The sequence below is a fragment of the Pelobates fuscus genome, chromosome 3 (assembly GCF_036172605.1).
Source record: "Pelobates fuscus isolate aPelFus1 chromosome 3, aPelFus1.pri, whole genome shotgun sequence".
In the NCBI taxonomy this organism is placed as follows: Eukaryota; Metazoa; Chordata; class Amphibia; order Anura; family Pelobatidae; genus Pelobates; species Pelobates fuscus.
The window spans coordinates 46,716,688-46,733,348 of record NC_086319.1 but is presented as its reverse complement, the minus strand read 5'-3'; the positions used below and the strand labels follow the sequence as shown (position 1 = coordinate 46,733,348).

Sequence of the window (16,661 nt, the reverse complement as noted above, 5' to 3'; positions counted from 1 at the left end):
ACTGACTAGAGAAAAAAAAAAAACGTTACATTGAAAACCATAAAGTCTCAATGGTATTTCATATATAACAGATATAGTTGGAATTTTGCAGGTGTAAAAGGGTTTTGCTTGGTGTGAATGGTGCTTTTAGTGAGACCAGGTATAGGGTTCCAATAGGCAAATAATGACAATTATACTATCAAGCTGAGGTGCTGCACCAGTAATAAATTGCCCTGCCAGTGGGGTGGCTGTAAGGGTAGTAGATATTAATTTAACCTATACCTAGTTACACCTTCCCTTCAACCTTCCACACAAAATATGAATGGAGAGCTGAGACCATCCCCAGATAAAAAGTGGGGTCTAGGTGATCTCACACTTTTTAATATATTTTATTAGCATCATTAAGAGAGTCTCTCTTGTTATATACTAGGTTATCAAGATATATTTTTTTTATAGAGCAATACCTAAAAGTGAAAAAACAAGTAATTTATATTTAAAAAAAAATAATCCAGAAATGTATAATTAAGTAAAACTCCCAACTTGTATATGTCATTGTTGCATTATCCTAAATAAAAAGATCTACGAGTCTTCATCAAGTCACCACCAAAGAAAATAAATAAATAAAAACAAAAATCCATAAGACTTTCAGAATGTATGATGATGAATGGCAAGATGTTGATAAAGCATTATTGGGTTTTCATTCACTAAAGGTCATTATGAACTTTGAAGTCATAGTAGGAGATTAATGATAAGACATCTTGCGGTTTTTTTTTGTTTCATGTTTTTTGATGACATATTATAACAGAAGCCACAAGCTCTGTAGACAACACGGGATTACATTAAATCCACTTGAGGATGAGTTAATACCTGTAATCCCATGCACGACAAAAAAAAATAAAAAATAAAAAAATCACTTAGGGAAGTCTCCAACAATGTTAAAAAGTTAAATCTGTCTAGTCTCACAACTAGCAAAGCATTGGTCTCTGTTCTAAAGCAGCTACTGTGTACCTTTTAGTTCACAACTATCTCACATAGCTGACAAGCCTATGTTTAAATACATCTTTTGGAGAAATTGATGTCACTTATTGTGACATTTCACAGCACCCGGGATGATTTGTACATTCCAGGAAGATTTCTGAATAGTATAATGGCATTTTTATCAGCAATATAAAACGTGAAATATTATCAAAATTACTGTTCAGTTTAATCCAGGGGCCCTCAAACTCAGTCCCCCCAGATGTTGCTGAATTACTGTTCAGTTTAATCTATTTGTCCCCTACAATTAATCCATTATGAACTCAAGATTTACTCTTCCCAAAAATGTATGTGAGATTTCTCCTCTGAAAGGACACTCTGAGCATCAAAACTTTAGCATAATTACACTGTTTAGGTGTCTGCAGTGTTACTTCTCAATTTTCTACCATTGAGAAGTTAAATAACATACAGGATTAATTACTAAACTGAGAACTGTCAGGAATTCAAAGGGAATTTTGAATAAATTCTAGACCACATTAACTGAACTGGGAGCACAGCTGACTTGGAAAATGATTGCTATTTAACTACTTTGCTCTTAAACTTAAAATGTACTTTGGATTCATTTACATTTTTGACAATTCTCACTTTAGTGAATAACCCTGTTTATGTATGCAGTTCTAGTCTTCTTTAAAATTATACTTATTTACTTAGCTTCCGTGTATTTAATTTCGTATTCCATACATCCTCTTCTGACAATTGCTTGCTAGAGCTTACAGTAGCTTTTTGTGTGTATTTGAAGTTAAATTAACAGAACAGGGGATCAGAACCTCTAAAGTAAACACACTGTGCTATGAAAATGAAAGGTTTTTTTTTGTGTGTGTGGAGGGTATGCAAGTTACTACGAGAGACTATGTGGCTAGACCGGCATCAAAAGTAACACTGCAAATGCATGATCTACACACTGAAAATGTTTCAATAGGCTAAAGTTGTTTTGATGCTTACACTATCCCACTCACATATACTAATTTAAACTATGCAGAATTAACTCACATACAGTACTTTTTTAACGTTTAACTTTTTTTTTACTATTAGTGCAAAAATATGATTGCATATTGTTTCATAATCAATTAATGTCATTTAAAACCTATTCTAAATTATTCTTACAAATTCTAAATCTTTCTCCTCATAATGTCTTTTTATACTGTTTATTAGCTTGAAAGTGAGCTATTCCTGTATTCATTTACATTATTGTTGAAACCGTTTCCAGGGCATTAGATAATAAAGTGATCTGCATTGGATGGTAGGATAAAGTCATACTTATTGAACCCACTTAACATAGAATTATAATTATGTACGAGTTTTTCTGCTAATTTACATAAATGTTTATATACATATTCATATTCACATAGATCACAAATGTGTTGCCAACACGGGCTTCAGGACTCAACCTCTGTGATTCTCTGAGTGCTGAAGAAGAACATCAGCATGATTACCAGGGACCCTTAAGAAGGGACTTAAAATTGTACTTTTTTTTTTTTTTCTTAAACAGAACTAGATGATACTGGTACATAGCAAAGACACACCACAATGATATTTGTATTTGGGAGCTGAATAAATAAATAAATCCATGATGATTTCCTATCTGAAATTCAGTAATGAGTCAATAACACAACACCATCAGATGAGATGTGAGTGATGACATCTGATCTGGTGGGCAGTGTCTTAACAGATAAAATAATAATATAGCATTAGAAATTGAAGCATGTATTCCTAATGATATAATGTTCCCCTACTTTGGTAGGTGTCCACGCCCCTAGGCAAGTTTTACTTACCTTACATCCAGCAGCACGGTGATCTTCAAGCTGGTGCTCCACCTACCTGGCTGATATCATCAGTCTAGATGATCTTAGACAATCCAAAGTATCCCCATAGGAAAGATTTGGGACGCTACTGCGCAGAAAAATGTTGTGCTGCAGCAATCAAATACTATCAATGAGTGTAATTTGAGCTATAACCGGGTTTAACTTGGCTATGGATGTGGTAGTGCATCAAGCAGTTGTCTTCCTAACATCCACTAGAGGCATGTTAACCCTGCAATGAAACCGGTGCTGTTCTTGCAAAATGACAATGTTTTCAGTCACAGGGTTAACCCCTTAAGGACACATGACATGTGTGACATGTCATGATTCCCTTTTATTCCAGAAGTTTGGTCCTTAAGGGGTTAAACAGACAGATATGGCATTTAGGCCACTGCATTGAGATATAGGATCTATTGATATGCCAGTCCTGCACATTTTATGCCCTTTCTTAAAGTTTCTATATATTTAATCACTTCATTTTTTCACATCTTGTACTATTAGCCGGAGTCCGCTGTCTATCTATATAAATATCTGCATTAGATAAGCAGATTTAAGGCTCGATTTAATTTTTTGGGATAAGCATTTCAAATGATTCCATATCATATTATTATGATTATTATGTTAAAGTATCAAAACCATATTTAAACTATCCATCAATAAGTAAATATACATCAAACTAAAAAAAAGTATCCAGAAGTGTTAAATTAAGACCTTTATCAGATATTACCCAAACATACCTTACATTTTGCTCTAATAATTAAAACATTATTTGTCTTCAATTACATTATTTGTGCTACCATACATCCAATAAATATTGTCTTTACATAGACACAGTGTTCTTGTACGGTATCAGTCATTCACTACTCTTACTCCATTGTTTTGAAGATATTAATTATCCACACAGACATATCTGGTGGAAACATTACAGAGTAGAACATTTTAACAGCATTATCATGCTAATACTTGAAAGTTGGATGCTTTCTTGTTTGACTGAATAGAAGAACACTCACTATAATTAACATCTCAATACAGTGGATTCTAAGTGCCATAAATGGATTGATGCACTATTTGGAGTCCTGCCAGCACTTGAATATATTGATCCAATGTTCTTTATTTTATTTTTGTTTTATTCACAGTAACAAGATAGACCTTGTCCATGTATAAATGGCAATTTTAGTTATTTGTAGCTTTTATGTTTTGCATACGTCTTTGTATTTTTCCAGCTTTCACGTTGATAGTTGTTTATTTTTATTGCAGTGGCAACATTACCAACTGTGTATCTGTTTTTGTTGATTTAAAACCCAACTGAGGCATTTATTACACACTCTGTTGGCCATCTATAAAAGTGCACATGCTGTGTTTTCCCAAAAATATTTCACAAACAAATCAATGTTTTTGAAATCGGAATGCAAAAATCATATCTATGATTGAATAATAAGCCTCAACCTTTGTGCATATAGGACTAGGGGAACCTGAACTCAATTATGTATTAGTGCCCTCCACTCCACAGTTTTGGTAATGTTTAATAAAATAGGGGCATTTCTAGTTTATTCCGAATTACCTTATTAATTTTACATCACCCTAGTTTTAGTGGGGACCTGTTATGGGTTTGCTTTGGTCTTGTGCAGGTCCTATAGACTCTAAACAACATGTTAATTGTATTTGTGTACATTCTACTCCTGTGCAGTGGATAACTGCATATTTCTATGATAGGTTACAACACTGGATGAGTTAATCAAATAAAAAACTAACTTAAATATAAATAACTTAGGAAGAGGGTTCCAGGTGGCACTTCTCTAGTTGCACCCAAAGCTATCTGGCTTTGACCTTTCAATAAACACATAAGAGGAAGCAGAAAAGGTAAAACTGCCTTAGCTAGATGTGTTTTTATTTATTTTAGTAGACTTTTTTTTTTTCTTTCAATCACAGCTATTCTACACAGGAACATAGTTTCCATAGCACAACTATGTAGGAGGCTGTTTATGCCATATTCAGCAAGAAAAAATGAGGATAGATGCAACTGTTTAATAAAAAGTAAGACTGATATAAAACCATAATTATTAGTATTTAGGATCATTACATGTAAACTTTACTGTCAGTAATTGCATACAACTTTTTTTTCTCTGATTGCTATTTTCACACATGCTCCTGTCTATAAAGTTAATAATAAAGATAAATAATAGCACAATATGTGTGGAGTGATGAGAGAAACTTTGTAAACTCTTTTGGAAGCTTATATTACTTTATTTATAATTTGACAATTAAGAATATCCTAATTTTAAAGTATCTGATTAACCAAATGCTGCAGAGCAAAAGTGTACTCCTGCTTCTCTGTGCTTAAAGGGACACTATAGTCACCAGTGCAACTACATGTATTCCTGACCCTATAGTGTTAACACCACCATCTATCCCCCCTGGGCCCCTCATGTCTCCATAAATATAGTATTCAAGCCAGAAGCTGTAACTCTGCTGTTTGCCTAAAAAAATCCAGTCTGCTGACATTATCAGAAGTTGTAGCCTGATCCAATCACAATGCTTCCCCATAGGATTGGCTGAGACTGACAAAGAGGCAGATCAGGGGCAGAGCCAGCTTGATTCAAACACAGCCCTAGCCAATCAGCATCTCCTCATAGAGATGAATTGAATCAATGAATCTCTATGAGGAAAGTTCAGTGTCTGCATGCAGTGGGAGGAGATACTGAATCACAGGATGCTCGTGCCAGCAGATCTGAGTGGATGGAGGCATATTATGCCTCCATCAAATCCGAAGTCCCTTTGGTTCACTGTGAGTGACTGCAACTGGAGGTGTTCCTAGCTTTCAATGTAAACACGTTTTTCTTCTCAGAAAATACAGTGTTTACATGATAAAGGCTGCAGGGAGCTATAGTTCCCCCCCCCCCCCCCCCCCCCCTGAACAACCTCATTAAGCTGAAGTTGTTCAGGTGACTATAGTGTCCCTTTAATTCACTTAGCTGGGTAAGGGTTTACTCTGCTTACTGAATAACAAGTCCTTTATTAAAGCCTATAGGAAAATTTCCATTTGGTTAGCAGGGTAAACTCTTACTCTGCTTAAATAATCTAGCCAATTGGTACTTTTTTATAACTTTTAGTTTATTCAAAGACTAGTGGGATATGCATATAGAAAGTAATAAAGATACACAATTCTGTCAAGAACATATGTGGGCATGCAATAATGCCATGAAAAAATATCAAGTCTTATTTTACATACATACTGAAAATCGCACAAAATCGCACAAAACAAATTAAATAAAGCATCCAGTATACCAAGCACAAACACGCTCCTCCCTTGATCATATACTTAAATGACCAGAGACTGAATGTATAAATTTGGTCCTGTCCTTCCCTAAGAAAGCTACACCCTGTGTAGTTAATTATCATCTATCAATAATGCCCCAGCCCGGTACAGAACCGTGTGGAAGCAATCCCTATGTGCCCGTTTGGGTTGCTACATATAACTGCCATAAGTCCCAGTAGACTGTGGACTGCTGTAGAACATCTGGTTGTTGTAAGGTAGAAAGACATTATGTTCCATGCCCTGCTATCATTAATTCCTTCTACCACTTGCTGGAAGGAAGGAAGTTCTTGGGGTTTCCAAGTTCTGGCATTACACAGTTTGGCTATTTTTAAAATATGGAGAAAGAGATTATTTACATCCTTTGATATTACTTGGGTCGGGAGTAATAGCAAAAAATATTCTGGGGTCTTGTTGTCCTTTAAATACCATAACTGCATATTTCTATGCTAGGTTACAACACAAGCCCATTAATTCTACAGTTACCATTTGTTAGAAATGCTAAATTTAGTTTTTGCACATAATGGCAACTCTTTTAACTACAATTACTTTATTTAGCACATATATTGGGTCATATAACTAGGGTCTCATGGCGATGAAGTGTATGAACCACAGGACTGTAGATGACAAGTTCTCTAGCATAGTTACAGAGCATGAATATGTAAAATCATGACATGACATGCTGTGGACCTAAAACTGGGTCTTCTCTTGAGTCAAATGCAACTGAGATGTGAAATGCAGTAATGTTAACCCAGAATCCATACACAGCCATTAGAAATAGAGGTTACTCAGTAGCTATAAGTGAAAATAACTAGCTTGATAGCCAATGTCAAACACCCACAAAGTATGAAGTTAGCCCAGTGAGATCACACACATGCAAGGACAAGATCACATAAGTAGGGAAGTATAACTAATAATTTATCATCTCCACAACTGTGGGGTAGTTTAATTGACCCATAAACAGTACTGATGTGCTCCCTCCATTTGTTGTTCATACTTGAATGTATGTGAGGGAGATTTTACTTTGTATATGTGACAAATTATTTCTTAAAAAGTTGTCATTCATTTCTTTCAGTACAGTTAATTAAATATGTTTTTTTTTCCGAAGGCTGTCATATTCTTATTTTGGTTATCATTTTATAGTGTTCATTTTGAAGTCTGAAGTCTATTCATAATTTGTATTCATTAAAATATGAAAGAACTGTGCATCTTTCAAACCAACTTTTGTTCATATAAGGCTTGAATTACAAAAATATTACATTGTACAATGAGAAATGTAATAGAGCATAACTCACACTGTGCTCGTTAATAACACTACAATATAATAAATACAGCAAGAATTTTGTTAAAAGTAGCATACATGTTTGCACTGTTCATGTTTAATTCCTATTTCACTGTAATTATGTTGCAAATCCAAAAACTCAGAATTACTATTTTCTAAAGCAAAAAAGAGCTTGTCCACTTGCTACATAAATTAGACACATAGAGACAAAGAAACAAAGAATGTGACGGCAGATAAGAGCAATTTGGCCCGTCTAGTCTGCCCAATTTTCTAAATACTTTCATTAGTCCCTGGCCTTATCTTAAGTCTATGATAGCCTTATGCCCATCCCACGCATGATTAAACTTCCTTACTTTGTTAACCTCTACCACTTCAGCTGGAATGCTATTCTATGTGTCCACTACCCTCTCTGCAAAGTAATACTTCCTGATATTATTTTTAAACCCTTGCCCCTCTAATTTAAGACTATGACCTCTAATTGTGATAGTTTTTTGTCTCCAGTACTGTGTACAATACTCCAAGTGAGGTCTCACCAGTGTTCAGTACAATGGCATGAGCACTTCCCTTTTTCTACTGCTAATACCTCTCCCTATACAACCAAGCATTCTGCAAGCATTTCCTGCTGCTCAATTACATTGTCTGTCTACCTTTAAGTCATCTGAAATAATCGCCCCTAAATCCCTTTCCTCAGATGTTGAGGTTAGCACTGTATCAAATATTCTTGTTTTTTATGTCCAAGATGCATAATCTTGCACTTATCCACATTAAATGTCAGTTGCCACAGCTCTGACAATTTTTCTAGTTTACTTAATCATTTGCCATTTGCCATATCGCTCCTGGAACATCAACCCTCTTGCAAATCTGAGTATTATCAGCAAAAATACATACCTTACCATCAAGACCTTCTGCAATATCACTTATAAAAATATTAGAGAATGGGTCCAAGTACAGATCCCTGAGGTACCCCACTGGTAACTAGACCTTGCTTTGAATTTACTCCATTGACTACAACCCTGTGTTACCTGTCACTCGGCCACTGCCTTACCCATTCAACAATATTGGAATCCAAACTTAAAGATTGCAGTTTATTGATAAGCCTTCTATGAGCAACAGTGTCAAAAGCTTTACTGAAATCTAGGTAAGCAATGTCTACTGCACCACCCTGATCTATTATTTTAGTTACCCAATCAAAAAAATCAGTAGATTAGTTTGGCATGATCTCTCTGAAGTAAACCCATGTTGTCTCTGATCTTGAAATCTATGTGATTTTAGATGTTCAACAATCCTATTCTTCAGCATGGTTTCCATTACTTTCCCCACTACGGAAGTAAGTCTTACTGACCTATTGTTGCCTGACTCCTCCCTACTACCTTTCTTCTGAATTAGTACAAGATAGTACAACATTCCAATCTTCTGGATTCTTCTTTCCACTACTCCTGTTGACAATGATTGGTTAAATAAATCCATTAATGGATTTCCATACATATTGGCAATGAGGGTAGCTTGCTAGGAACACTTACAAGGTATATTTGTATTGGAAAATAATGTAAGCTGATTTTCAAACCACATCAGAAAGTCTGTTTATGCAGCTTATTGTATGCACTCAGTGCAATGCCTGAACAGGGCCTTAATTTAACATTTTTGGATACACGTTTCAAATTATTTAATATTTTTATATAAACTTTTAAAGGTATTTTTCCAAAATATTAAAATATATAAAAATATATTTATATAAAAAATATTAATATATAAAATGTATTCTACACTATTTAAACCCTCTACAAAACACATAATTCGCGGCCTGTCTGTAACCGCTAGGTTTAAAATAATAGAAGACTTTATTTTGTGGCATACTTCTCAAAGTAAGTGGTTGCAATGTTTTCAAATCTACTAATTACAAAGCCGAAGTCTATATTCTATAGTGTAAGAAATACAAAGCTGTATTCCTTACATTATAGTTCCCTCTGGCATCCCCGTCCCTCTCAGCCCTCCCCTCCCCCGACATTGCAATGCTTAGAAAACCCTTGTTGCACTTAGGCAATTCCAGTGCTGCTCTCCCTTGGCGCTGGGTCAGCTCTCCGCCTCCTCTGACGTAAGCGGAATTATGGCTAATGTGCAAGAACTTTTTGCCCTTCCCATAGGACATCATTGCTGCAATGCTTTCCTATGGGGATTTTACTGAATATGAATGTCCTCATGCAGAGCGTGAGGACGTCTAGCTTTAGTTAGATGGCCAAAACCCACTGATCAAGCAGGAAGTGCCTCTCGTGGCTGTCTGATTGATAGCCAGCAGAGGCAGTCTTAGTCCTACAATGTTTCTCTAAAACTGCAGAGATTTATATTGCAGGACTAAGGGTGACAGGGCCATTGCACCCCGACCACATCAATGAGATGAAATGGTCTGGGTGGCTATAGTGTCCTTTAAGTTTATCATTCACTGTTGTAGAAGTACTCTCAAGGATTATTTTCACATCAAAATATATATAAACAGTTAACCTATTTTTTTTTTTTTTAAACAGCACTATTGTGTGGTTTAGAAGCAAAATCAAAGACAAATTAAACCTTATAATTTTGTCACAAAGAGTAGGAAATGCAAAATCACAAACATTTAAATTTTTCCAAAGTAACACGTTTTGTGATCATGTTGGTTGAAAGTATGAATTCTGTATCAACCTCAAAAACCAAAAGTAAATATAGTTTAAATCTGGTATCAAGTGTAAGAAGTCACACTCACGTAAAAAAGAGCTATTTGACTAGCTCAGTATTAAGTTTTATGTGCAGTATTTCCTTTAGAAATGCAATGAGCTGCAGCTTATTCGGAGACCCACAAAAGGTAGACATAAAACACCAATAGTTTTGGATGGTTTTTCTAAATAAATATGTGTTATACTCACAATTTCTGGAGCACTAAATTGTACTCAGAATAATAGTGCTTAGGTGAGTTAAATCTCCTCTATACAGATGCTTCTAACAGCAACTCAAAATCACTCCAATCCAGGATTATTTATTCCCCACATAAAGTGTCTGCAACACTTTATTTAAAAAAATAAAATAATGAAAATAAATCTAATACATATATTAAAAAGAACTTACATATATCTCCCTTAGGTTTTATCAAAGTGCTAGTATTCAAACAAAGTATATTGTATAAAAATAAGCACTGCTGTCAGCAGAGCTTGCTTTATGTTAAATTATATACATATACACTATTATTACTGTATTGTATTTATTTTTATTTTTTATAAATAATGATGACACTTGCTTGACTTCTGCAATACTGTGGGTGGTGAGATAAAATATTATTCCTTTACCAACCCAGATCATATACATGAGTTCTATTAGGATCAAGAGAAGAAAGGTAACATTCATTTATAGCCTCTATGCAGTACGCAGACTGAATGACTAAAGTTCCAGAGATTTGTTGAAACTCTGGAATTAGTCGAGTTAAATTAGGTTTAATGTAGTAAAAACTATGCATAAATGTTGATTAAAAAAAAAAAGTTGTCGTTACATGTGTTGCTATGGGATGACGAGAACTTGTAAATGATCCTTGTGAATTGAAAAATTACCTTTTTCATCCCATCAGCCTATCAGCTGTTTTTTTTTTTAGTTATATAATTGATTAAAACCATAAAAAAACCACTGGGGTTTATCTGTTCGTACATGGTTAAATGACAAGGCAGAGTTAAATATTCATATATTTATGTCTTAAGAAATGCAGCAGTGAGATAGGCAACATGACATTGAGATAAATTATGTTTAAACTTCTCTGACACGAAGCCAAAATGTGCTTCAGCAGACTTGTGACATTAAAAAATTCTTGTGATTGGAGCTAAGAGCAGCAACTTTATAATGAAATGTGGCACATCTGAAATACTGCATAGTATTTATAGCAATTTATGGATTGCCTTAATCTAATCCGACATCCAGGTACAGAATGCAGCCTTACCCTCTGACAATTGTAAGTTGGATAAAAGTAACACATTATATTTAAGAGGGTCAATTAATTTTGGAACAATTTAAATTAAAAATATACACACACACACACACACACACACACACACACACACATACACACACACATACACACACACACCCACTCACATACACACACACACACATACACACACACACACACCCACTCACATACACACACACACACACACTTTGTCTAGCCTGTTATGTCATATCATCGTGGAACCCTTAGAAATATTATTCACTAATAACTGAGGGCCTGGTGGCATTGCCCTTCTATTGCCTATCTGGGTGAGGGTGGTAAAGTAATGGAGGGATAATCTCTACTTTACCTGTTCCTACCGCCAGTTTCTGTGCAGTGAGAAGAACTCATGGAATTACTTGAGTTCCCAGGGATCTTCCTTTATTTCCATACCCTCAATGTGCAGCAGGATGTATCTAATGTAGGTGGGAAATTAGTAAATCCTTATATATTTCATCAGTTAGAGGTGATTTTTTTTTCTACCATTAACAGTTATATTCACTCTTACTATTAAGCACTTGCATTAAGAATATCCCTCCCCATTGGGGGGGGGGGAGGAGGGGTTATTGTATACTTAGAGATTTAAACATTTAAACAAAATCTGGTGGTGCTGTTAAAACATTGTTTAACTAGAAAGACATGTTTGTCAAAAAATTATTTAACTTTACATATAATTTGAAGTTATTTGGTATGATAGATAGATGATCCAAACCCCATATAAATATTAAAGCTTAAATTAATATTCTAATCTTAATTAAGACAAGAAGTGATAGAAATTGTAAACGGATTGATAATGTTTCTGATGCAGTACCATGTTTTTATGGTAATGTCAAATGTGCATGACTTATTGGACTATCCTATTATTTTTATACATGGTCTTCCAGTTTTTAAAGGAACACTGTAGGCATCCAGACCGCTCTAGCTCATTGAATTGATGTGGGTGAAGGTCCCTTAGCATGCAAAGGTAATTATTGCAGTTTTTTAACAAACTGCAATAATTACCTTTGAGGGTTGACTCTACCTCTAGTGGCTGTCTACCAGACAGCCACAAGAGGGATTTGCAGGTCGCTAGGTGACATTTGGTACAATGTTTTTGTTACAACTTTGTTTTCCTGACACTTTAGTTCCCCATGTTTAATGACACATTATATAAAATATTTAACCAAGAAAGATATATTTATGTTTTGCAAGTTTTCAAATATGTCCTGGAATCAAAACGTTAGCAAACTGTCTGGTACTCATTTATTAAGCTCATAATGATGAAAGTCCAAGTTAACCTTCAAGGGTATTGAATCTATGTCTGCAATTGGAGTTCTATATCTTAATATTTTTAATTTAATGCGTAATTTATCTCCATGATAAATTATGTATTCAATGCAAATGAGGGATTTATGTTACAATTCACCTGCCATGACAGGTTAATTTTAAGCTTCATTTTGAAATTAACTCAATAGTAAATTTCATTTAGTTTTGTTTAACAACTGAACAATCATATACAATTTGTTTAATTAGGCACTTCACTTAAATATGGCCATTGATTGCTACAACACATTAAATATGTGTCTCGATCACTAATCCATTTAATGACTACTAATTATGGGACATTAAATGTTTTGTCACTTAACTAGTTCTATAATGATTTATTAAGCGAATCATTATTTATATCAAAACAAATTATACTAACTGATTTGCCAAATTAATAAATAAAACACATTTAAAAAGATTTCTAACCCCCCCACCTATTTTGTCTTCTGTACCCCCTCCCCCCACCTCCCTTGTTCTTATAAAACAATAAAAATTGTCAAATTAAAAAAAAATTAAAAAATTAAAAAAATAAAAAGATTTCAAAAATGTAATACAAGTACCTTTACACCAAAATAAATAGAAATAGAAGGTTTTGAAAGGCAAAAAAATGCTGAAGTTTTGAAAGGTATATATTTAAACCCTACTCTTTATAAACCACATGCATTTAGTTCTATAGATACTTGTAAAAACTATTGATACAGATTTCAATTTTTTTTATATTTTATCATTCCCAAATACAGACATCCCTGTGATACTCTGTCTCTATTTTAGTAGCTGCACTTCTGTCATTAGGTCTTTGCTAGAGTTTGAGATTTCTTTCAGTCCAAACTGTAATTTGTCCTAATTTGGCTGATCAGGTGATTGCTCAAATTCCTGAACTCTGAGTCAAAATGTATCCGAATGATGAACCAACCGAAACACACAACGGCCGAGCATATCCTTTTCGGTTTGTGATTCTGAATTCTGCCTTTGGCTCCAAAAAAAGAGATGATTAATGGGAATAAAAGTTATTATGGATATGGGTTAGGAAGTGTGCAGAAGGGGGAAAAAAGAAGAAGTGGTAAAAATATACATTTTTTTATATTATATATTTAATAACTATATAATATATAGATAGACATTTTTTTTTTACTGCTCCTCACCTGTGAACCAAATAGCAGGAAAATACTCAAATCAGTGCTCGGAAAAATCTAAGCCAAATATTACATTGTGTATATATCTTGCAGTACACTTATTGGACCATTTTGGGTCCCTTTGTTATGTCTGATTCGGATCCAAATCAGTTTTCTGCTACAAAAAAATTTAGCCGAGCAAAACTGCCATTCGGCTGAACGTTAGATCTTCCTGTAGAACTTTCTGATTTGGGTAAATTAATTAATCTAAGCAACATTTTCTCACCATACACAGGTCTTGTCCTTACAAATACTTACAAATACTTACAAGCAGGGTGTAATTGATCTTTTTTTTGTCACACCTACTGTATGTTAGAAAAAATATGCAAGAACGGAATGGCAAATGTGACCAATGTGTCTTTTTTCGTTTTGCATTTATTTGATTTTAACTCAGAGTTTATCAGTAATCATCAATTCAGTGTAAAATATAGCTGCCAGTTCATTTTCATTTCCAATAATGAAAAACTAGCACTAGTGTCATCATAATTTCACTGCTTATTATATTATATTATAGCATTTACTGTTGCAAGAAAAGGAATTCTGTATACTATTTAGGTTTTCCTTCCCCACATATGTATGTAAAGATTAACAAATGCATGTTTTTTTGTTTAGTTAATTTGCATAATTTGAATTCTAATGTTTGTCTGAACAACAATCTGATGTTTTATGGTGTTTATGTACTATGTATCCCATGTTTTGCTAAACACAATTTCTAAACACAATTTGATTGGTTGAGGATTATGCAACAGGAAAGCATACATTAACCTGAAACTTCAATTTATCTTATTCCCAAATCAACCCTCTGCAACCCAAAGTATTCCTTTTTTAATCCCACAATGTATCAAAACTAATTGGGTTTTCAAGACCATTTATTACATGGCCATATAATTGCAGGTCATTGCATGTTTGCGGCTCATTGCATTCCAGGTTATTAGAATAGGCATTGAAAATTTGTGACCCTTTTATAATGCAAACGTAGGTTGACAGTTCATCACCTGCATACATTTGTTTTACCCTTATGCCATGACCTCTTTTGACTTTCTACTAAGGTAAGACCTTGGGTCATTACAATTAAAAAATAACATGACAGAACAAACGGTAGTTAATGTCATGATGTTTTAATAATATCTCATCTGCATATATGGCTAGATTACCTCTAGGTATTGCAGCTCTATAGTATGTAGACACAATTCCCTATCTCTCATTTACTCTAATAATAGGTTTCATTCAGCATTCTGTTAAAAAAAGGAAAAGACAGACAGACAGACAGACAGGGAGGCAGACAGAATGGCAGGCATGCAGACAGACAGACAGACAGACAGACAGACAGATAGACAGATAGATAGATAGATAGATAGATAGACTGATACACAGACAGACAGACAGACAGACAGATAGACAGACAGACAGACAGACAGATAGATAGATAGATAGATAGATAGATAGATAGATGCTTTCTTCACCTGACTGCTAAGCATGTGTTTCCATTTACAGATGCTCTTCACATGTTTTTATGATTATTTGCAGCATGATAGGATTATCAAATGTGACCAATGTGTCTTTTTTCCTTTTGCATTTATTTGCTTTTAACTCAGAGTTAATCAGTAATCAGCTATTCAGTGTAAAATATAGCTGCCAGTTCATTTTCGTTTCCAATAACATAAAACTAGCACTAGTGTTATCATAATTTCACTGCTTCATGAAATAGTGTAAATATAGTATTTACTGTTGTGATCGTGGAGACAGCTGCTGTACAAATAATTTCAAATACACTGTTATTTGGGCTGAGAAAATGTTCTTCCTTAATGACTAAGTAATTACCTTAGACAATTAGTAAGTTTAATGAGCATAAAGTACTGTTAATCATTCATTTTTGTTCCTAATGTAGCTTGCTTTTACTAATTGTTTAGAAAACTGTTGATGTGAAGGTGTGTCTAATGATTTACAATTTCTTTACATTTTAGAATATCACAGAATTCCCACACTAGAGGAAAATAATTGGGTGCTGGGCAACATTGATCAGATTGGCTACTTTAGGGTTAACTACGATGTGAAGAACTGGAGATTACTAATTGACCAGCTAATGAAGAACTCTGAGGTACTGTAAGTTCGTATTATGTTTGCTTTTACGGGTATTTGTTTTGATCTGAAACTCCCTAGTGGCATTATCTTTTTTAAATGATACCATTTTTCTCATAGGTCATCTCTGTCAGTAATCGAGCAGGACTGATCGATGATGCTTTCAATTTGGCAAGGTATGTTTTCTTGCAAATGTCCAACTTAATGAGCAGTCTTGTCAACTGTTGTTTGGATGCTTCGGTGGGGAATGGGTCTGCACCTCTGCTGCTTTCAACTTCTACACAGGGGTTTCACGTTTGATGAGACAAAGTGTTTTCTGTAGGCGCTCCACACATGAGGTTTTCTTTCTACACCATGCTACCACTGTCTGAAGCACCATCCACAATATTGATCAATAACAGCTTCAGGGTATTTCCGTGGTTGGAAAGGCTTGATCAATTTTTCAGCAGGTTTGTTCTGAAGATTAATGATCTATCCTATTTTCCTTTGCTAATGAACTTTTTTAAAAATGACCATGTTGCTGTATTACATTTTTTTCAAGGGAAATCACCTTCAAGCTCCAGTTATTGTATTTTGCTTTTGCATAACACATAGCTTCCGAAGATTGATTGTTTCATTTGATTATTACAGAGCTTAACAATATAATGATAATAATAAAGTGTAAGTGATAAATAAACCTAGGATAGTGAATTATTCAGTA

The 16,661-nt window shown here is 34.4% G+C and overlaps 1 protein-coding gene across 1 annotated transcript in view; it reads left to right on the top strand.

The window, feature by feature from the left end:
• The window catches only part of TRHDE (thyrotropin releasing hormone degrading enzyme), a 768,585-nt gene that overhangs the window by 642,696 nt on the left and 109,228 nt on the right, over positions 1-16,661 (top strand). Inside the window, exons 12-13 of the mRNA XM_063446120.1 lie at positions 15,847-15,980; positions 16,082-16,137. Of these exons, the coding sequence (XP_063302190.1) occupies positions 15,847-15,980; positions 16,082-16,137 (190 nt within the window). The remainder of the gene's footprint in view (positions 1-15,846; positions 15,981-16,081; positions 16,138-16,661) is intronic.